The 15,794-nt window shown below is 39.1% G+C and overlaps 1 protein-coding gene across 2 annotated transcripts in view; it reads left to right on the top strand.

The window, feature by feature from the left end:
• EPB41L4A (erythrocyte membrane protein band 4.1 like 4A) overlaps positions 1–15,794 on the top strand; it is a 123,197-nt gene that overhangs the window by 93,447 nt on the left and 13,956 nt on the right. The window contains exons 13-17 of one of the 2 annotated variants that reach the window (XM_026052839.1): positions 956–1,037; positions 4,507–4,590; positions 7,642–7,755; positions 9,320–9,367; positions 13,279–13,356. In XM_026052839.1, coding sequence (XP_025908624.1) covers positions 956–1,037; positions 4,507–4,590; positions 7,642–7,755; positions 9,320–9,367; positions 13,279–13,356 — 406 coding nt within the window. The remainder of the gene's footprint in view (positions 1–955; positions 1,038–4,506; positions 4,591–7,641; positions 7,756–9,319; positions 9,368–13,278; positions 13,357–15,794) is intronic. The other variant, XM_026052840.1, reaches the window with a different exon arrangement.

The following is a 15,794-nucleotide window of genomic DNA, read 5'->3' on the forward strand; positions in this document are numbered from 1 at the left end:
AGTTCCGTCTCCAGGTGAGGAGGAACTTCTTTACTGTTAGGGTGACAGAGCAGTGGAACAGGCTGCCCAGGGAGGTTGTGGAGTCTCCTACTCTGGAGGTCTTCCAAACCCGCCTGGATGCCACCCTGTGCCACATGCTCTAGGTGTGCCTGCTTGAGCAGGAAGGTTGGCCTAGATGATCTGTAGAGGTCCCTTCCAACCTTAAATATTCTGTGAATCTGTGAATCTGTGAAAGAGTGGGGCCAAATCTATAGAGCATTGGGCACAAAACTGGAAAATAGGCAGGAAGCCTTTAAATACTGGCCACATGCTTCTGATTCACTTAGATGAGCTGTTTCTGCGACAGTATTATTCTTTTTTGCATCTATTTAAGTTATTAGTTTTCAGTAGTTCTCAGATCCATCAGTTAGTTGTTTTCCTGGTTGTAGCTTAGGAAATATTTGGGATGTATGTTTAGTGTTGCAGTATCAATTAACAACTACTTTACATACATTGCTACTATTCCAAGTTTCCTAGAAGAAAAAAAAATCAAAAGACACCCTCCACCTTTATTCTTGCTTTGGATCGTTTTATGGGCATGGATTGTTTTAGAGGCCATAGGTAAAACAGTGGAGATATCTGATCTTTTTTGGGATGTATACCATACACAAGAATGCATGGTATATGCTCCTCCTGTGGGAGCAACAGCTCCTAATTCTTCCGTATCTTAGAGAAGTGTAATGAATGTCACCGGTGTTGAGTCTTTTTTTAATGTGATATAACTAGAAATAAAGATAGGACACGAAAATGTGCTCCCTGTTTGCCATTGACATACGCCCGCTGCTTTGTTTGTTATTTTATCTCACATACTGTATTATGTTTGGTAGGAGTTTATATGATCTTAATACACTAATTAGACTGAATTGATGTGCAAAGGAAGAGCTAAAGGATTGTTTTGTATTCTTTGCTTTTTCAGGATCTAACAGCATAAATCAGATTATAACAAATGGGGAGAATGAAGGAACTACCAAAATAATTGCACCTTCTCCAGTGAAAAGGTAAATAGACCAGCATTTCACTTACAGTTTTTAGAAGACCATTCATTAGATTGGGTAGAGGAAATCATTTAATAATCATTCATTATGCTTTTTTGCTGCCCTTAAAATTAAGGTTTCCCTGATTTTCATCTGCTGACAAAGGCCATAAAACATTGCCTGATAATTTGTAATAACAAACCTTGAACTTTGGGCTGACAGAGGTTCCAGATGGCCAGTGGTACTAGAAAACCCATAAAACACTATTATGAACACATTATGTCATGAACACATTCATTGGAAAGTAGTCCAAGATACAAACCATCCAAGATACAAACATGAAAAATTAGATTTTGACACTTGCTCTTGGTTCAGGACAGGTACAGAGACATGTGTCCCCTGCTGCTCCCTCCGTCAGGTGCTTCGGGCTGTTGACACTGCTGTGGGAGCAGGACACATGGTCTCTGCATCTGTATATGGATGTCTGTGCTTGGCACAGGGACACGCTGGGCATGGCCTCCCCTCTGGCCAGGCTCTGAATCTTGCAGTCCCCTGCTTATCGTACTGGTAAATCCAGGAATAACGCAGTATAAAACTCATGAATTCATGAGCAGTGGATTGCCATGAATCTTCTGTCTTTATTGGTCTGCTTTTTTGGACTTTCAGTGCTGAAATATGCATCTCTGCTTAGTTGGTGTGTTTGAGAGAAACAGATGAGGCTCAAATTCAGAAAAGGATTTACATCCCCACCCTTAATTTAGGTGGAATTAGGTGCCTGACTCAAAACAGTGATCTTACAAAACCATGAGTCAAGGGCTCAGCCTCTAACTTCTTTGCTTAGTTGCCTAAATGGCTGCGTCTCTGCATGCCCAGTAACTCTGACAAGTTTTCTGAATCTCTTCTTTAAAGCTCTGGCTTTCATATTCTGAGTACCTGGACTGGCTACTAAAGAAGGGTCCAAAAACTTACTTCAAAGTCTTGCATAATGTTTCCTCTCGCCTAATAATACCAGTTGCCTAAAACAAGGCCTAAAACAAGTTAAGTTGCTTCCTCAATCTGAGGGAATTTGAGTCCAGTCTTCCATTCAAGCATTTCGATCAGTTAGGAGAAAGTTTAGGATCTGACATATCAATCTGTTGAAGCTCAGCCACTGAGCTGGATGCACTGAGCACTGCTGGATTTTGTAAGGGCTGGGAAGGGGACGAAGTAAGAGATAGATATCCTTGTTCTGTAGTTCAGAGATGATCGTTTGGGGAAGGGGGACCCCTTAACTACAGCTTGTGCACCCTGTGCTGTTTGTAATTTTTTACCAGTGAATCATTTGAGGCAAGTAGATAAGTAGATTGTTTATCAAGGAACAGAATAAAAGACTTTCAATGTGGCGTTTTCAACATGGCATTTCCAAATTTCTGGGTTTAATTTTTGATATAATATTTTAAAAATAATTTTGGGTAGTTTCTCAGGCATATTTTAAATAGTACTGATCTTTTTAAAACTAAAAAAGAATGTCGTTTTTCTTGCACATTTTCTCTTAAGAAATTAGACGTATTACCATTTTGCATTCCAGATATTTATATGCATGCAAGATGCCCAGAAAGAGGAAATATCTCTATATTTATACACTACCTAGTTTCTTTTTTGTTTTCCTTGGTTTGTTTATCTTCTTGTCTTTGTAAAATAGTTGCCAGGTCTACCAAACTGAGTATACCTGAGAGGCGGTACACACCCTGTGTTAGACATTTACAGTTTGATATTTTACTCCGTTCCGCATTAATTCCTGCTTTATGGAAGGCAAGAGCGGCCAGACATCTTGCAAAAGCGACTCTCATGACCTGTTATCACTTGATTTTTTGTAGCTTAGCTGCTGAGATATATCTTTGGCAGTTTCTGCATAAGTGGTAAGAATGCAAGGTAAACAGAGTAAAAAACAAAGCCGTATTCTCCCATGAAATTCGGATCCCAGCCTTTTCAAATACACTGAATTAACACAGTCCCTTTTGCAACTGCATTCCTGGAAATAATGTCAGTACCTGAAGAGCTGCCATGCTGTAGCCCTCTAGTTGTTAAGTGTGTTAAGTTTGCTCTGAATGAGTAATGACTTAGGAATCTAATACAGTTAGTTCACCTCACAGAATTGTTCCTTTGTCTCTTTATTTTATAAGTATCGAAATCATAATATAAATTTCTTTAAACTCAGTTTTGATCTCAGAGGTTAGTTTATGCTTTGCAAAGTTGTTTTCTGAAGTAGAGGTCATAACCATTTACCTAACTAACCTGCTCAGTCTGCCAGGAGCTTATGTTTTTAGGGCTGGGAAATAGATTCTGTGCACATGTGAGTCGATAATTAATGAGTACAGTATTAAGAAGATGATTTACCTGATAAAGTGGACTATAATTTCTTTCCCTGCTGACCTACTGTAACTTTGAATTTGGTTCACTGTGTGAGAATTAAATGATTAACTCAGTGACCTATAGTAACCAAAGGCTGAGGTTAAAAGTGGATTAGTGAGCTAAGTAGCCTTCATCAAGCTGAGTGTGTTGCCTCCTGCTCTGAGCAAAGCATCCTGGCTTATGTCTCCCTCTCTTGCAAGCATCTGTAAAAACTTTTTTTTGATGCTTAAGTTGCACTTGAGAAGCATCTGCAACATTGATGTTTTTGTGGGGTGCAGTAATACTTCTTGAAAAGATCAGTGGAAACTTATATGGCTATCTAGACTTGTTTTGGGTGAACTGCTTTTCCCTGTCATGAGAAGCACCAGCTATGACTATGCAGGAAGGGCATGACTAAGCCATGGGAGAGAGGGGGGCAAAAAGCTTGGCCACTGTCCAGCACCTGGAGGGGCAGCGAGCAGGCGGTCTGGGTGCATTAGCGGAGTGAGAGCTGTAAAACTTGACAGTGTGAGGAAAAAAGGAGAAAAGAATATTAAAACACCCTGTTGTTTCTTTCCCCTGCCCCCATAGATAAGGTGAGGGACTGGTTACAAGTCTTGGTATATATCTGTTAAGCTGGGCTTCTTAGGCTTGCAGAAGAAGTTATTCCATCAAGAACTCTTTTTCCTTCTTCCTTTTTCTTTTTCTTTTTTCTTTTTTTGGATGGTTGTGTGAGGCCTCCAGCTCAGTAATTCATTAACTGAGCATTGTGGAAAGCTGAGAGGCATCTTGGGTATTTGCCCTATTCTTAGACTTTTTTGGTTAAGTGTCTGTTCTCGTCTATTCTGAGAAGAGATTGATCCTTGGTGCAACCAAGTAAGAGTGAGACTGCAGATCCAGTTTTTATGTTATTTACACCTTTTCTTCCAATCTGTCTAGGTGAGATTAGTTAATATAGCAGCTGTTCTCCTTTCACATAGCAGACAAATAGCTGTATGCCAAGGTGGGTTTCTAATGACTGCATGCCTCTGAGATCAATTCTTTCAGAGGTCGGGGGGGGAGAGGGAAAGAAATATGATCTGTACAATATAGGTTTTAAAAATATATCTGTACTTTTATTTAGCTTTAAAAAGATGAAAAATGAAAACAATCCAGAAACCCAAAGAAGTAAAACAAGTGCACCGTGGGAGGAAAATGGCCCACAGAGGTAAGTCAAGGCATGATATGTTAGCTGTTGTACAGTGATAAATATCATGCCTTGGCAATAAAGTGAAAGAGACTGGTAATAATACATTAATGTGTTAGCAGGCTCATAATAAATCTATCTCAACTGGCAGGGATAATCAGTTAAAAACTGAGAAAGAGTAGGAAGAAATCAACACTGGATGGGAGTCAGCAGTGGCATTCTCCAAAGGTCTGTGCTTGGATCTGTGCTATTCAGTAAATCTATAGAAGAGTGGGAAAGCAGAGTAAGAAGGTTTGATGATGACACAGGATTATGTCAAGAATGAAAGGCATCTATGAAAGGTGTTAAGAAAATCCTTGCAGGCAGAGTGGTCACAGAATGGTTGAGGTTGGAAGGGACCCCTAGAGATGGTCTAATCCCAACCGCCTTGCTCAACAAGGACACCTAGTGATGGGACATCCTGAGTCGTTAAATGTCAGGTTAGGCCCAGGGTGGGGGGAATACTCCTGGGGTGGGGATTTCCAAATGAAATGAGGTGCCATTACCATTTAAGACTGGGATTTGGGGATTATAGTGGACAGCTTTATGAAAAAAATAATAGCAATAGAGATGAAAGCAAGACAACAGCATTATATCTTTATACAAATTTATGGCTCATGCATTTACTCTTGAATAACAAGTGCGGTTCTGAAGTCTTTATCCTGGAAAGGTTCTGGGTAAAGGTGCAAAAGGCTTTGAGAGGTGATTTTGGGTATGAATGACTGTGAAGGAAATCACAGAATGGCTGAGGTTGGAAGGGACCTCTAGGGATCATCTAGTCCAAACCCCCTGCTCCAACAGGGACACCCAGAGCACGGGGCACAGGGTGACATCCAGGTGGGTTTGGAAGACCTCCAGAGAAGGAGACTCCACAACCACCCCGGGCAGCCTGTGCCAGGGCTCTGTCACCCTCACAGGAAAGAAGTTCTTCCTCACATGCAGATGGAACTGCCTGTGTTTCAACTCACATCCATTGCCCCTTGTCCTGTCACTGGCCACCACTGAGAACAGTTTGGCCCCTTCCTTCCTACATTCTCCCCTCAGATATTTATATATAGTGATCAGATTCCCTCTCAACCTTCTCTTCTTCAGGCTAAACAGGCCCAACTCACTCAGTCTCTCCTCGTACGAGAGATGTTCAAGTCCCTTAAAATTATCTTTGTTGTCCTCCTCTAGACCCTCTCTAGAAGCTCCACATCATGGGGAGCAAAGTATGCAAAAGGCATCACTGTGTGGGCAGTTCAGTCTGGAAATTCAATCTGGAAGAGAGACAATTTTAGAGAAAGTGATAGAGATGTAGAAAATCATGAGTAGTATATATAGAGAGGATAGAGGTCAAGAATTGTTGTATTTTTCCAGTGTTGGAACTTGGGAGTGTGAGATGGAGGTCATTAGGAGCAGTTTAAAAGCACTCAGAAGGATTAGGGACTCCTAGTGAGCAAGACATGTTGTTCTCCTTTAGCAGGGATACTCAAAATTGATGAGTGCTTAAGTGACACAGGGTCACTACTCAGAAGAGAAATCCACTGAGGGCTTCTATATGTGAGGAACAGCACATGGTTGGGAAGTCCTTTGTGCTGGACACAGCTGGGGACTGAGAGTATTGGTGGATCTGTAATACACATTTCCCACCTGATGCAGTATGATCAGTATGACTTTTGTGTCATGATACATGTCTGTGCATACTGTGCTACCTGGCAATTTTTTGCTGAAGTTCCTATATGCTTATAGACACCATGAGATTTACCCTGGTCCTATTATACATCTCAAGACCTTTCAAAGTAAGAACAAAGCAGTGAGTCAGTATTCTTTGGCTAAGGTAGATGTTTAATTGATATTTAAAGAAGAAGCAGTGTCAGCTTGCCATATTACAACTTCAGAGTTGAAATAGTTCTTGGAATAGAACAAAATATATATGCTAACAGCTAAAATTTTACAAATTCTGTTCTAAAGGACTATGCGGATTTGAAAACATAAGAAAGGCTGTATGCTGCACAGAGGATTGTATAGCTTTTAATAAAGATTTTCTGATTCTGAAATGCATTCACTTTGAGGACTATGGCAGCTTAACTGAGCAGAGCAGTGTTGTCATGAAGTAGCCAACATAGTGAATCTGATTTAAAGACTAGAGGGTTTGAGAAAGCAGAAAGAAATACCTTAACTGGAATTTGGTGAGAATATCATATTTACTACTACATACCTGTTGTAAAAAGGACTAAGTAACATTAGATTAAGATGACCTTTGCATACTTCATCCAAATAACTGCAGTTCTGTGATTGCATCTCTAAGTAATTGTAGTAATTTGTGCTCTACCATAAACTCTACTAAACTATTTGAAGAATTTCTTAGATTTCAGTAGGAAGACACTACAGAGCAGTTCATACAAGCACTTTTTAATCAGAAGTACAGTCTTATGTTTAACTCTCTTACCGCCTTGAGTCCAACACAAGTACGTGACTTGAAGACTAAGATACATAACCTGAAGCTTGAAACACTTCCTTGTCAATGACAAAGGATTATATAGCGGTAGAGAGTGAAAGATAAAATTGTTCCAGGATCCTGAGTGTTAGCCTTTTGGTGAGGAAACACCTCAGGATATTTACACTGTTTTAGTGTCTCTGTTCCTGGAAAAAGTATATAAGGAGTGTAGGTACCTTTGAATGTCTAGTTCTCAGCTCTAAAGTACAGGAAAGTTATATTAAAGTACAAAAACTGCATTATGCTAAAAGAAGCATATACACTTGGTGGTACCTTTTGTAAGATGAGAGCTGGGGTGTCAGTGCTCTGTAGATGGGCTCTATCCTGTGTTTTCAAGGTTAAATGTAAATACTTACTCCTGGAAAGCAATGCTACTTGTTCTTATATAGCACATGTGCTATATATACATGGAAGTGTATATACCCGTGTGTGTGTGCACAGTTTCGTCCATTCTTATTAGACTGAATTAGACTGTAGACTGAGTGTGAGTTAGCTGACTTAAGTTTCCTGGAAGTTTCAAAGGTCATTTCTTTGTTCTTCTTTTCTCATTCTAGTGGGCTGTATAATTCTCCCAGTGACCGCAATAAATCACCAAAGTTTCCTTACTCTCGGCGACGGAACCCATCGTGTGGCAGTGAAAATGAGTCTGGGCAGCCGGTCCGCAGGAGGTAAGAGCACTGAGGCTCGCCAGTGTGACCTTCTTATGTAGAAATCTTGTGGTGCTGCATGCTCTGCCCTCAGTCAGGGCTCTTGTGTGGCAACACGGCTGGGTCCTGGGAAAATCAGTGCCTTAGGGGTCAAATGTCAGTGCAGAACAAGACTAATGAAATGCCAGACCTGCTTTTGAAGAGGAAGTGCCAGTCAGGCTTTTTGCCTGTTTGCTGTTCTTGATACCAGGAAAAAAAATAGTGAAAATCCAAGGACTTGCAGTATTTGTGCTTGCAAGATCCTTTTAGTTGGTGCAGCAACTAAACTCTTCCCTTGTAAAGCAGAGGATTGAGGATTATTTGACTTGAGCTTCTGATACAGAACACTGTTCTGCTGTAGGTATATTGCCTTGCTTTTTAAGTACAGCAACCATGTGAGCCATTAGGCTGTTTTCAACAGTCCCTTGTGTGAAGTACTTTACATTAGAGAGTATGCCAGTAAAAATAAAACTGTGATTACTTAATGTGTTTTTAATGGTTATGTGCTGAATTGAGTAACTAAAAGAAGTGACACGGAGATTCTGTGATGCGTCTTCTGAAGTATGGCCAAAATGCAAATTACAGGGACAGTTCAGATCCTGAAGTGATACAATTTTGAGGGACTGCATCTTACCTGGAATGATTTGATTTGCCTTGCTGAGAAAGTGCTTTCATCATCTGAGCTAGCTAAGATATCCCAGTGCTATGATTTGCAATGCATTGTAGACAATATTTATAGTATTCTTTTATAGATCTCTTTAAGCCAATGCAGCAATGTTAATTTACTCTATTGGACATCGTGCTTATGAGTGTTAATAGCAACATATTTCCTGAAATTTATTTTATGATTCATTTCTAGCTTCTGTGTCAGAAGGACTTGCTGGGCTCTGCAAAAACAAAGGAATATAGATGTGCAGTGCAAAAAGCCTCTGTCTTGTATCATGAAAAGAATAATGTTTGTATACCATGCAGGAGGGGATTTTTTGAGATGCAAAGTGTTTCTCATCTGGGATTTTCATTTGACTCATCTACTAGGTAGACAGGTGTTTATGCCAATAATAAGTTGTCTCTTGGGTCACAACACCACCAAAATATTTTTTAAAGTCTTATCTCTCATATGAGACTGTGAAAACTGACAATAGATACTAACCTAATTATGTCTTCCTGAATCCTGAGTTTTATTCATGCACTTTCCTTTCTCATATTGTTCAACAACAATAGCCATGTTCTTTATATGATCCTTACTGGAATTAAGAGGAAAATATTTGGCTTTGCTGGAACAGTAGGAAGCTGTAAACGTCAGATGACTGTGTTCAACCTTGCATGTCTGGGGTTTGTAATGGGAGCTTTAATGGGGTCATACCTTTGCAGCTTGTTGTGAAGGTGGCCTGCAAAGTTTAAAACAAGAACATGCCTATTTTTAATCTGCCTTAAATCCTACTAAGAAATAATCAATGTGAAGGATTTGTTGGAAAAGATGATTGCTTTTCTGTATTTGTGTTAAGTGACCCAATGGTATTTCATCAAAACTTCCTTACTGTCATAGGAAAGCGCAAAACAGTGGTGAAGATTCAGATTTAAAGCAAAGGAGAAGGTAAATATATAATGCCTACTAGTGATGAAGTGATAACAAAGGTACTAATCATGTTTTAGTTCCCTGCATTCCCACCCTTCCTTCCCTCCTTCCCCATCCTCCTGAATGTTTAAAAGGGTTGCTGTTTTCTACACATAGATCTTTTTCTTTCCTGCCTTTCTTTTGCTAAAATGCTCTATAGCATAAGCCCATTACAGCCCAGATTAATGCAAGATGCACATTGCTATGACACTATGTTGTAAGTTGTGTGTGGAAGCTTCTTGGAGGCTTTCCTGCAACTTGGAAGTCAGTTTCTGAGCTTTGGGGTTTGAGATTTTACATCTGCAATACTGAAAATTTTGTTCTGAATTGTCTAACCTGTCACACTGGTTAACCTGTTTTGAAAATAAGTAAACTGATATGTGAGATGAACTGTCCTGAAAAAGGTGGGTGTAGAGATGATCTCTTCTCATTTCAGTTTCTAGTCTTGTATCTCATTTTTGCTACATTTTTTTTTCCTGTGCAGTCTTGACTGATGTCAACTTAAAAATAAAATACCAATGTGCAACTAAGGATGCACTTTCATAATGCAACTTCTGAGAAATACTTTTTTTCTCTAGCATCACTTCAAATTGCAATGATTTTTCTCAGTGTTACTCTGCTCTTGTGCTCCCACCCTTGTCACTGAAAAGAAGAGACAGTGCAGTTCATTTTGGTGTCAAAAACTGTTGAAACTTGTAAAGCAGAGGAAACACTCCCAGGATCTGATGCACTGCTGCAGGAAAGGAGCTCTGGCACAGTTTTAGAAAACTCAGGGACAATCACAGGAAGTCAGAGAAAGTTTATGTACTTTTCGGCTGTTGTAAGACAGCTGAACTTTTCGAAGGATATTGCTGTAAAGCTTTGCCAGTCAAAGTCCCATGGTAGATGACTAGAACACAAGGCAGAAATGGTTTAGTTTGACATCTCAGGTGCAGAACCTCATGGTTCAGAAAGGACCTTTTCCCGAAAGCTGGTCTGCTGTATTACGTTTAGAAGATGTGCTTGTCCCAGACACCAGAATTGTGTAATGGAATAGACACTCTTGACCTCCTTGCAATTTGGCTACCTTCCTTTCATTTTAGTCACAAGGGCTGCGCCAGAATGAACCCTGTGTCAGTTTTACCTCCAAAATACCAGATCCTGCATCCTCCCATGCCCATATGTCCCCTCCTGGCATGTCTGTGTGTATGTTCGAATGAAGGAAAAAAAGTTAAAAGGATGTAATTGAAGGTCAGCATAATCCTATATGTTCTTGCACTTAGTTTAGGAATGGCCCTTATTTCTGTTTTTATTGTTTTATTCATTTTGGTAAGGTTGATGGGAGAAAGAACATGTAATGACAGCTATCATGAGCAGCTGTGACTCAGCTGACAGTTCATCAGCCCTGCTCGCTCTCTGCAAGTGCTTTCCCAACAGGGAACCCAAGGTAGTTCGATTGATTTACATTACAAAAAGTGCGTCAGATCTTAATTACTGGAAACCTAGAAGAGGAGCTGTCATGAATTTGAGCAAATAAGGATGTTTATCTTGCAGTTTTCCTGGCACAGAGTGCTTCTTGATGCTTTCTTACTTTTGGGGGTTAGTTGCCTAATACAGAGCAAGAAGGTACTTGAAATCATGAGGAATGTGAGAGAAGAGTGTTGCTTTGATGGCTTAAGAATATGGAGAGTGGAGATTGGTAGGAAATGTCTTGCTGGACAAATGGTCAGATTTGGAGCACATGTGATCTACTGCAGTTGTAGTGCATTCATTGCTCTCTAACCTGTTTTGAACACACTTGAGCTGGAGTCCTTTGGACACTGTCTTTTGTTACTTCTTCCTTTGGAATAACACTTTTTTTAGAAATATATGTCTCATTCACACTTTCAGGTCTCTCTAGAGATTTTTACCTGGGACACTGGCTATCTTGAACCTCTTAGTGCTTTTAACATGTAAAACTGTAGGTGGGGAGGGAGGATATGGTTCTGCTTCTCTTGGAGAAATTTTGCTTTTCTAAGCCTGTTCCCTGCAGACAAACTGAGTTTCTTGAACTGAGTTTCTTAGGCTTTGGTTGTCCTGTTACTCTAAAATACTCCTGTTACTCTAAAATGCTTTGTTGGAAAGGGAGCCATTTGAGTGAATGATTCCCGTTGTCTATAGACAGTGCTCCTGGAGAGAGGGGATACCATCCTCCATGCTGAGCTCTTGATTCCAATCAGAGGCGTTTAATGACAGCAATTTTTAAAAAAAAAAATACTGTAATTCATGGTTGTTAGGGAAAGATTCATGAGACAGGCAGCTCTGACAGACGGACACCTATCTTGTTTTTAAGGAGTAGCTTTGGTTGCTTCCAAGGGAGTCTCCTTGAGCTCTTCTCTCGGGGTGGTCAGACGATAGGGTGAGCAGGGACATCCTTGGGATGGGCATCCAGCCCTAGCATGAAACACCCACTGACCAGTACGCTCTTGTGATGGGCAGTTCCACTCTTCAGCTTATCTGAGGGTAGTTTAATAAGCAGGCTCTCTTGTCCAAGTGGCTCATCAAAGAAAAGTTGGGATGAACAAGATCCTCTCTATCTGTCAATGGTAACAAGAGTCGTCTCCTAATCTCTTGTTTCATGCCCAGACATCTCAGAGCAAAACTACTTTACACTGCAGGCAAATGCAGAGAAACGTGTATTTCTGTTGAGGCATTCTGAAACCATCATCACACTCAGCAAAGAATGGTCCGAAACAAGTATTGTAAACCCCAGGGATGCTCTCAAACAGCATCAAACTCTCAAACAGTACCATTTTCTTAGGACCCAGCCCAGAGCACAGTAACAAAATCCTGTTTTCTAGGACTACAGCTGGTCTGTCTGCTCCAAAATGTCAATCAATGGCAATCAAGTATTTGAAGCTTTTAATTTTAAGCTAGTAATTACCAAGCACTTCTCTGTGCCAAGGGGAACTTACCTGTAGGTAGGTGTATCCCCATGACTCCAGCTGCAGGATAAATTCTCATGGTGATTTTTTCTCCTTGGAGTTCAACTGTCAGTGTTGTCTCTCTGCTTTTGTGCCAGCTGATTGTTTCAGTAATAAATAATCAGCACTAAAAATGTCACCTTACCATTTGAAGCTCCTCAGTGAGAGGTGACAGAGGAGCCGGTGCTTTATTTCCTTCTCCCTCATGTGATGCTCTACCTTTGTAGCTCTGCCTCAAGTCATCTCAAAGCTATGCTGATGGCATCTGCCAGCCTGCCCAGTACAGCCTTTCTGCATTGATGAGGACACCAGAATCATGGTGTTCCGTGCTCCTGTTTCCTCCATGCTGCCTGACACTTGGAAAATGACAGGGGCTTGCAGAGCCAGGCGGAAGATGAAGTGAATAGAGAGAAATGTAGTGAACATTTTCGCTTGCTTGCCAATACCAGGATTACTGCATACATTCTGTTGGATGCCCCGCTGCACAGAGTAAGGAAAATGGCAGAATGGATACAGTGCAAAGGCAAAACATTTCCCATTTCAAAGCATTTTTTCACTGTGGCATAATATCAAAGAATGCTGAGAGCTTAAATGAAAATGAACTGCATTGATTCAAAGGGAAAACAGCATTCACCTGACAGTGCTTTCTGGATGAGTAATGATAAAGCAGGTATTCATAAGTAATTAATGAGAGAAAGACATGTTTAGACAAGCCCTCTAGACTCTTTCTTAACCCTGATTTTTCTAATTAATGTTTCCTCAGTGTTGTTCATTCCTTTAGAATTTTGCTACTTCTATAATGTTTTAATGGAAGGGAACAACTGACAAGGAGGACTTCTTATTTCTGTTTCATGTTTTGAAAGATGTTAATAGATTGTGAGAGAGAGAGAGACTCAAATATGGTATGTTTGTTTAGTTCCTGAACTACATTGCTTTTTTCCTCTCCAGGTCTCGGTCCCGTTGTAACACCAGCAGTGGCAGTGAATCAGAAAATTCTAACAGAGAGCATCGGAAGAAGAGAAACAGGTGACCATTCTGTATTTTAGATATAGAAATATGAAACACAAAAGCAGATGCAGGTAAAAAGAGGTAAAAAGAAGATACAGGCTAAAAGCAGGTAAAAAAGAACACAGCATGTTTTACTTGTGTGCAGTCTTTCTGAGTTAGCTTAATGTCCATGTTTGAATAAAAAGGGAAATAATTACCAAATCACATTAAATGCTATAGATGTGTGCCGTCATCCTTGTGTTTAGGGAAGAGCTCATTAATGAATTGTAAAATCAAAAACTGACACACATTTATAAGAGACTTGAAATACTAATGCAAATAAAATGGAAAATGGTGATGACATATTTACAGTACGTACTTCAACATCCTCAAAAATTTCATATGTCGAATTCTGGCAAGAAATAAGCTTTTGGGAAGAATCTTAGAAATGTTTTTGAAGGAATCTACAACTTGTTGTTGTTTTTAAATACACATATTAAACTTTTAAAAATATTTTGTGAAGTGTTGGCCTAGATTTAAATGTGTGCAATGTCAGCTTTCAATAGGATAGCAGCAGTTAATATTGAGAGATGCTAACAATTTTGGGGTTTTTTTGCTTATTGCTGATAAGTGAAAACTGATATAACAACTAATTGATTGTAGCAATTTTTTTGCTTTACAACAGCTACTTATATTTCACTTGAGATAACAATATTTTGAGAGTTGTTCATTAAAATTGATTTTTTAAAAACCCATTGAGTTCTTTAATATTGCATAAAACACAGAAAAACTGTCATTTGACAGAAGAATTGTTTAATGCAGACTTCTTAAAAACACCGCACGAGCTGCCATAACTACTTTTTTATCTTGCAGTGCTGCAAGTGCTAAATAATTTTGAAATATTTGAAAGCTCTTGGAAATAACTGTGTACTAGATACATTAAAGCAGAAGCATGTGCTTTGTAAAGTTCTGCAAAAGTTTCTAGTATAATAGTAGTTTATTATTTTTTATATATGTATATATAACATGAGGTAGGTAAGGATGCTCAATAATACACGTTCAGAATAGGCTGGTAGGAAGCATAGCTGAGCTATGAAATTTCTTTAGAGTTTATTTAAATCAGAACATAGTCTTACATCATGCTTGGTTAACAATAACTTAGTGTGTATGAAAGATTTCTTTTCCAGTCAGAGCTCTGGAGTGTGAATGAAACACTGACTTTAGTTTCAGTGATTAGTTTAGTTTCATTTTTTTTTCCCTGTGAAATTTGTTGTTCAGAAGACTACACACACAACTGAAGGAAATTAGAAACTGACCACAAGAATGTTTTTAAGAGCTTCTTGCAATATAAGGAATGAATTTTAAGAAGGTTTAAGTAGGGCTTATAATTTTTTGAAGAATATAAGGACCTTTACCTACCCTTCTTCAATTCCTGCTGAAGTAATTAATGTTAAGATTTTTTTTTATAAAAAGGACTTCATATGGTTATTGAGTATTTTTACATTTGTTTAACATTTTCAGAATATAAGATATATTAAAAAATGTTAATGTTGTAGAATTTCTTATCCGTAGGTGGTCGCTTAAAATCAGATCAGATCAAAAGTTGTTTCAGTGTTACAGTAAGCAAGCTCAGAATGAGCTGTACATTGGAGACTTGCTGCTTGTCATCAGGTGCATAAAAACCACCAGTTGTGAACTGAAATGCAGAATTTCTGCGTTTTGTTAGCAGCTGCAGGAAGAGTGTAATACATGGCTGGGCACAGGCTGTTGAATTGCTTTCCTCTTGAGAGGTGAGCCGGCCTTAGCAGGGTTAAATGGGACAATACTGGGAAGCTTGCACTGTTATTACTCAGACTTCATATGTTGCCTGGATTAAAAAATAAATAGAAATTTATTTTCCAGTACTGTGATAAGGCCAATAGCACAAGCAGAAAAAAAAAAAAAAAAAAAAGTTGTGTTGTGGGATAAAATGCCCAATTCTCAGATTTTTCAAAAGAATCTGATTCTGATCACAGAAGAATAGACTGTATTGTTCACAGGAGGAGATCATTGTGAAGGCATTATCAGATGAAAACAAATCCATCAGAAAAAAAAATGAAGTGCAGTTGTGACATTCTGAACATAAAACAGTGGAAGAACGAGCAAAACTGTTTGCTTGATCTCAGCCTTTGAGATTTCAGTCCATCTTACGAGTATTTTATTCTAAATGAATGTTCATAAGTAATTGAAAAAGAACCAATAATGAGCATATTTCGGTTGTGTTATGAAGAAATACATTTGCTCTTTTAATGCTATGGTAAAAATATACTTCTGTCTTTGTTTGCCTACTATTAGGACATTGTTGCCTAATGCTAAAGTTTTTCAGTGGCTTTTTACAAGGAGCAAAAATTGTAGAATCCTGAGTTTGATCAACTGAAGGATTACTTTCCATTTTTTTATTATTATTTTTTAATTTTGGTTCCCTAAGAAATTAAGGA

Source organism: Nothoprocta perdicaria, unplaced genomic scaffold, assembly GCF_003342845.1.
Source record: "Nothoprocta perdicaria isolate Ctin4 unplaced genomic scaffold, notPer1 scaffold_92, whole genome shotgun sequence".
In the NCBI taxonomy this organism is placed as follows: domain Eukaryota; kingdom Metazoa; phylum Chordata; class Aves; order Tinamiformes; family Tinamidae; genus Nothoprocta; species Nothoprocta perdicaria.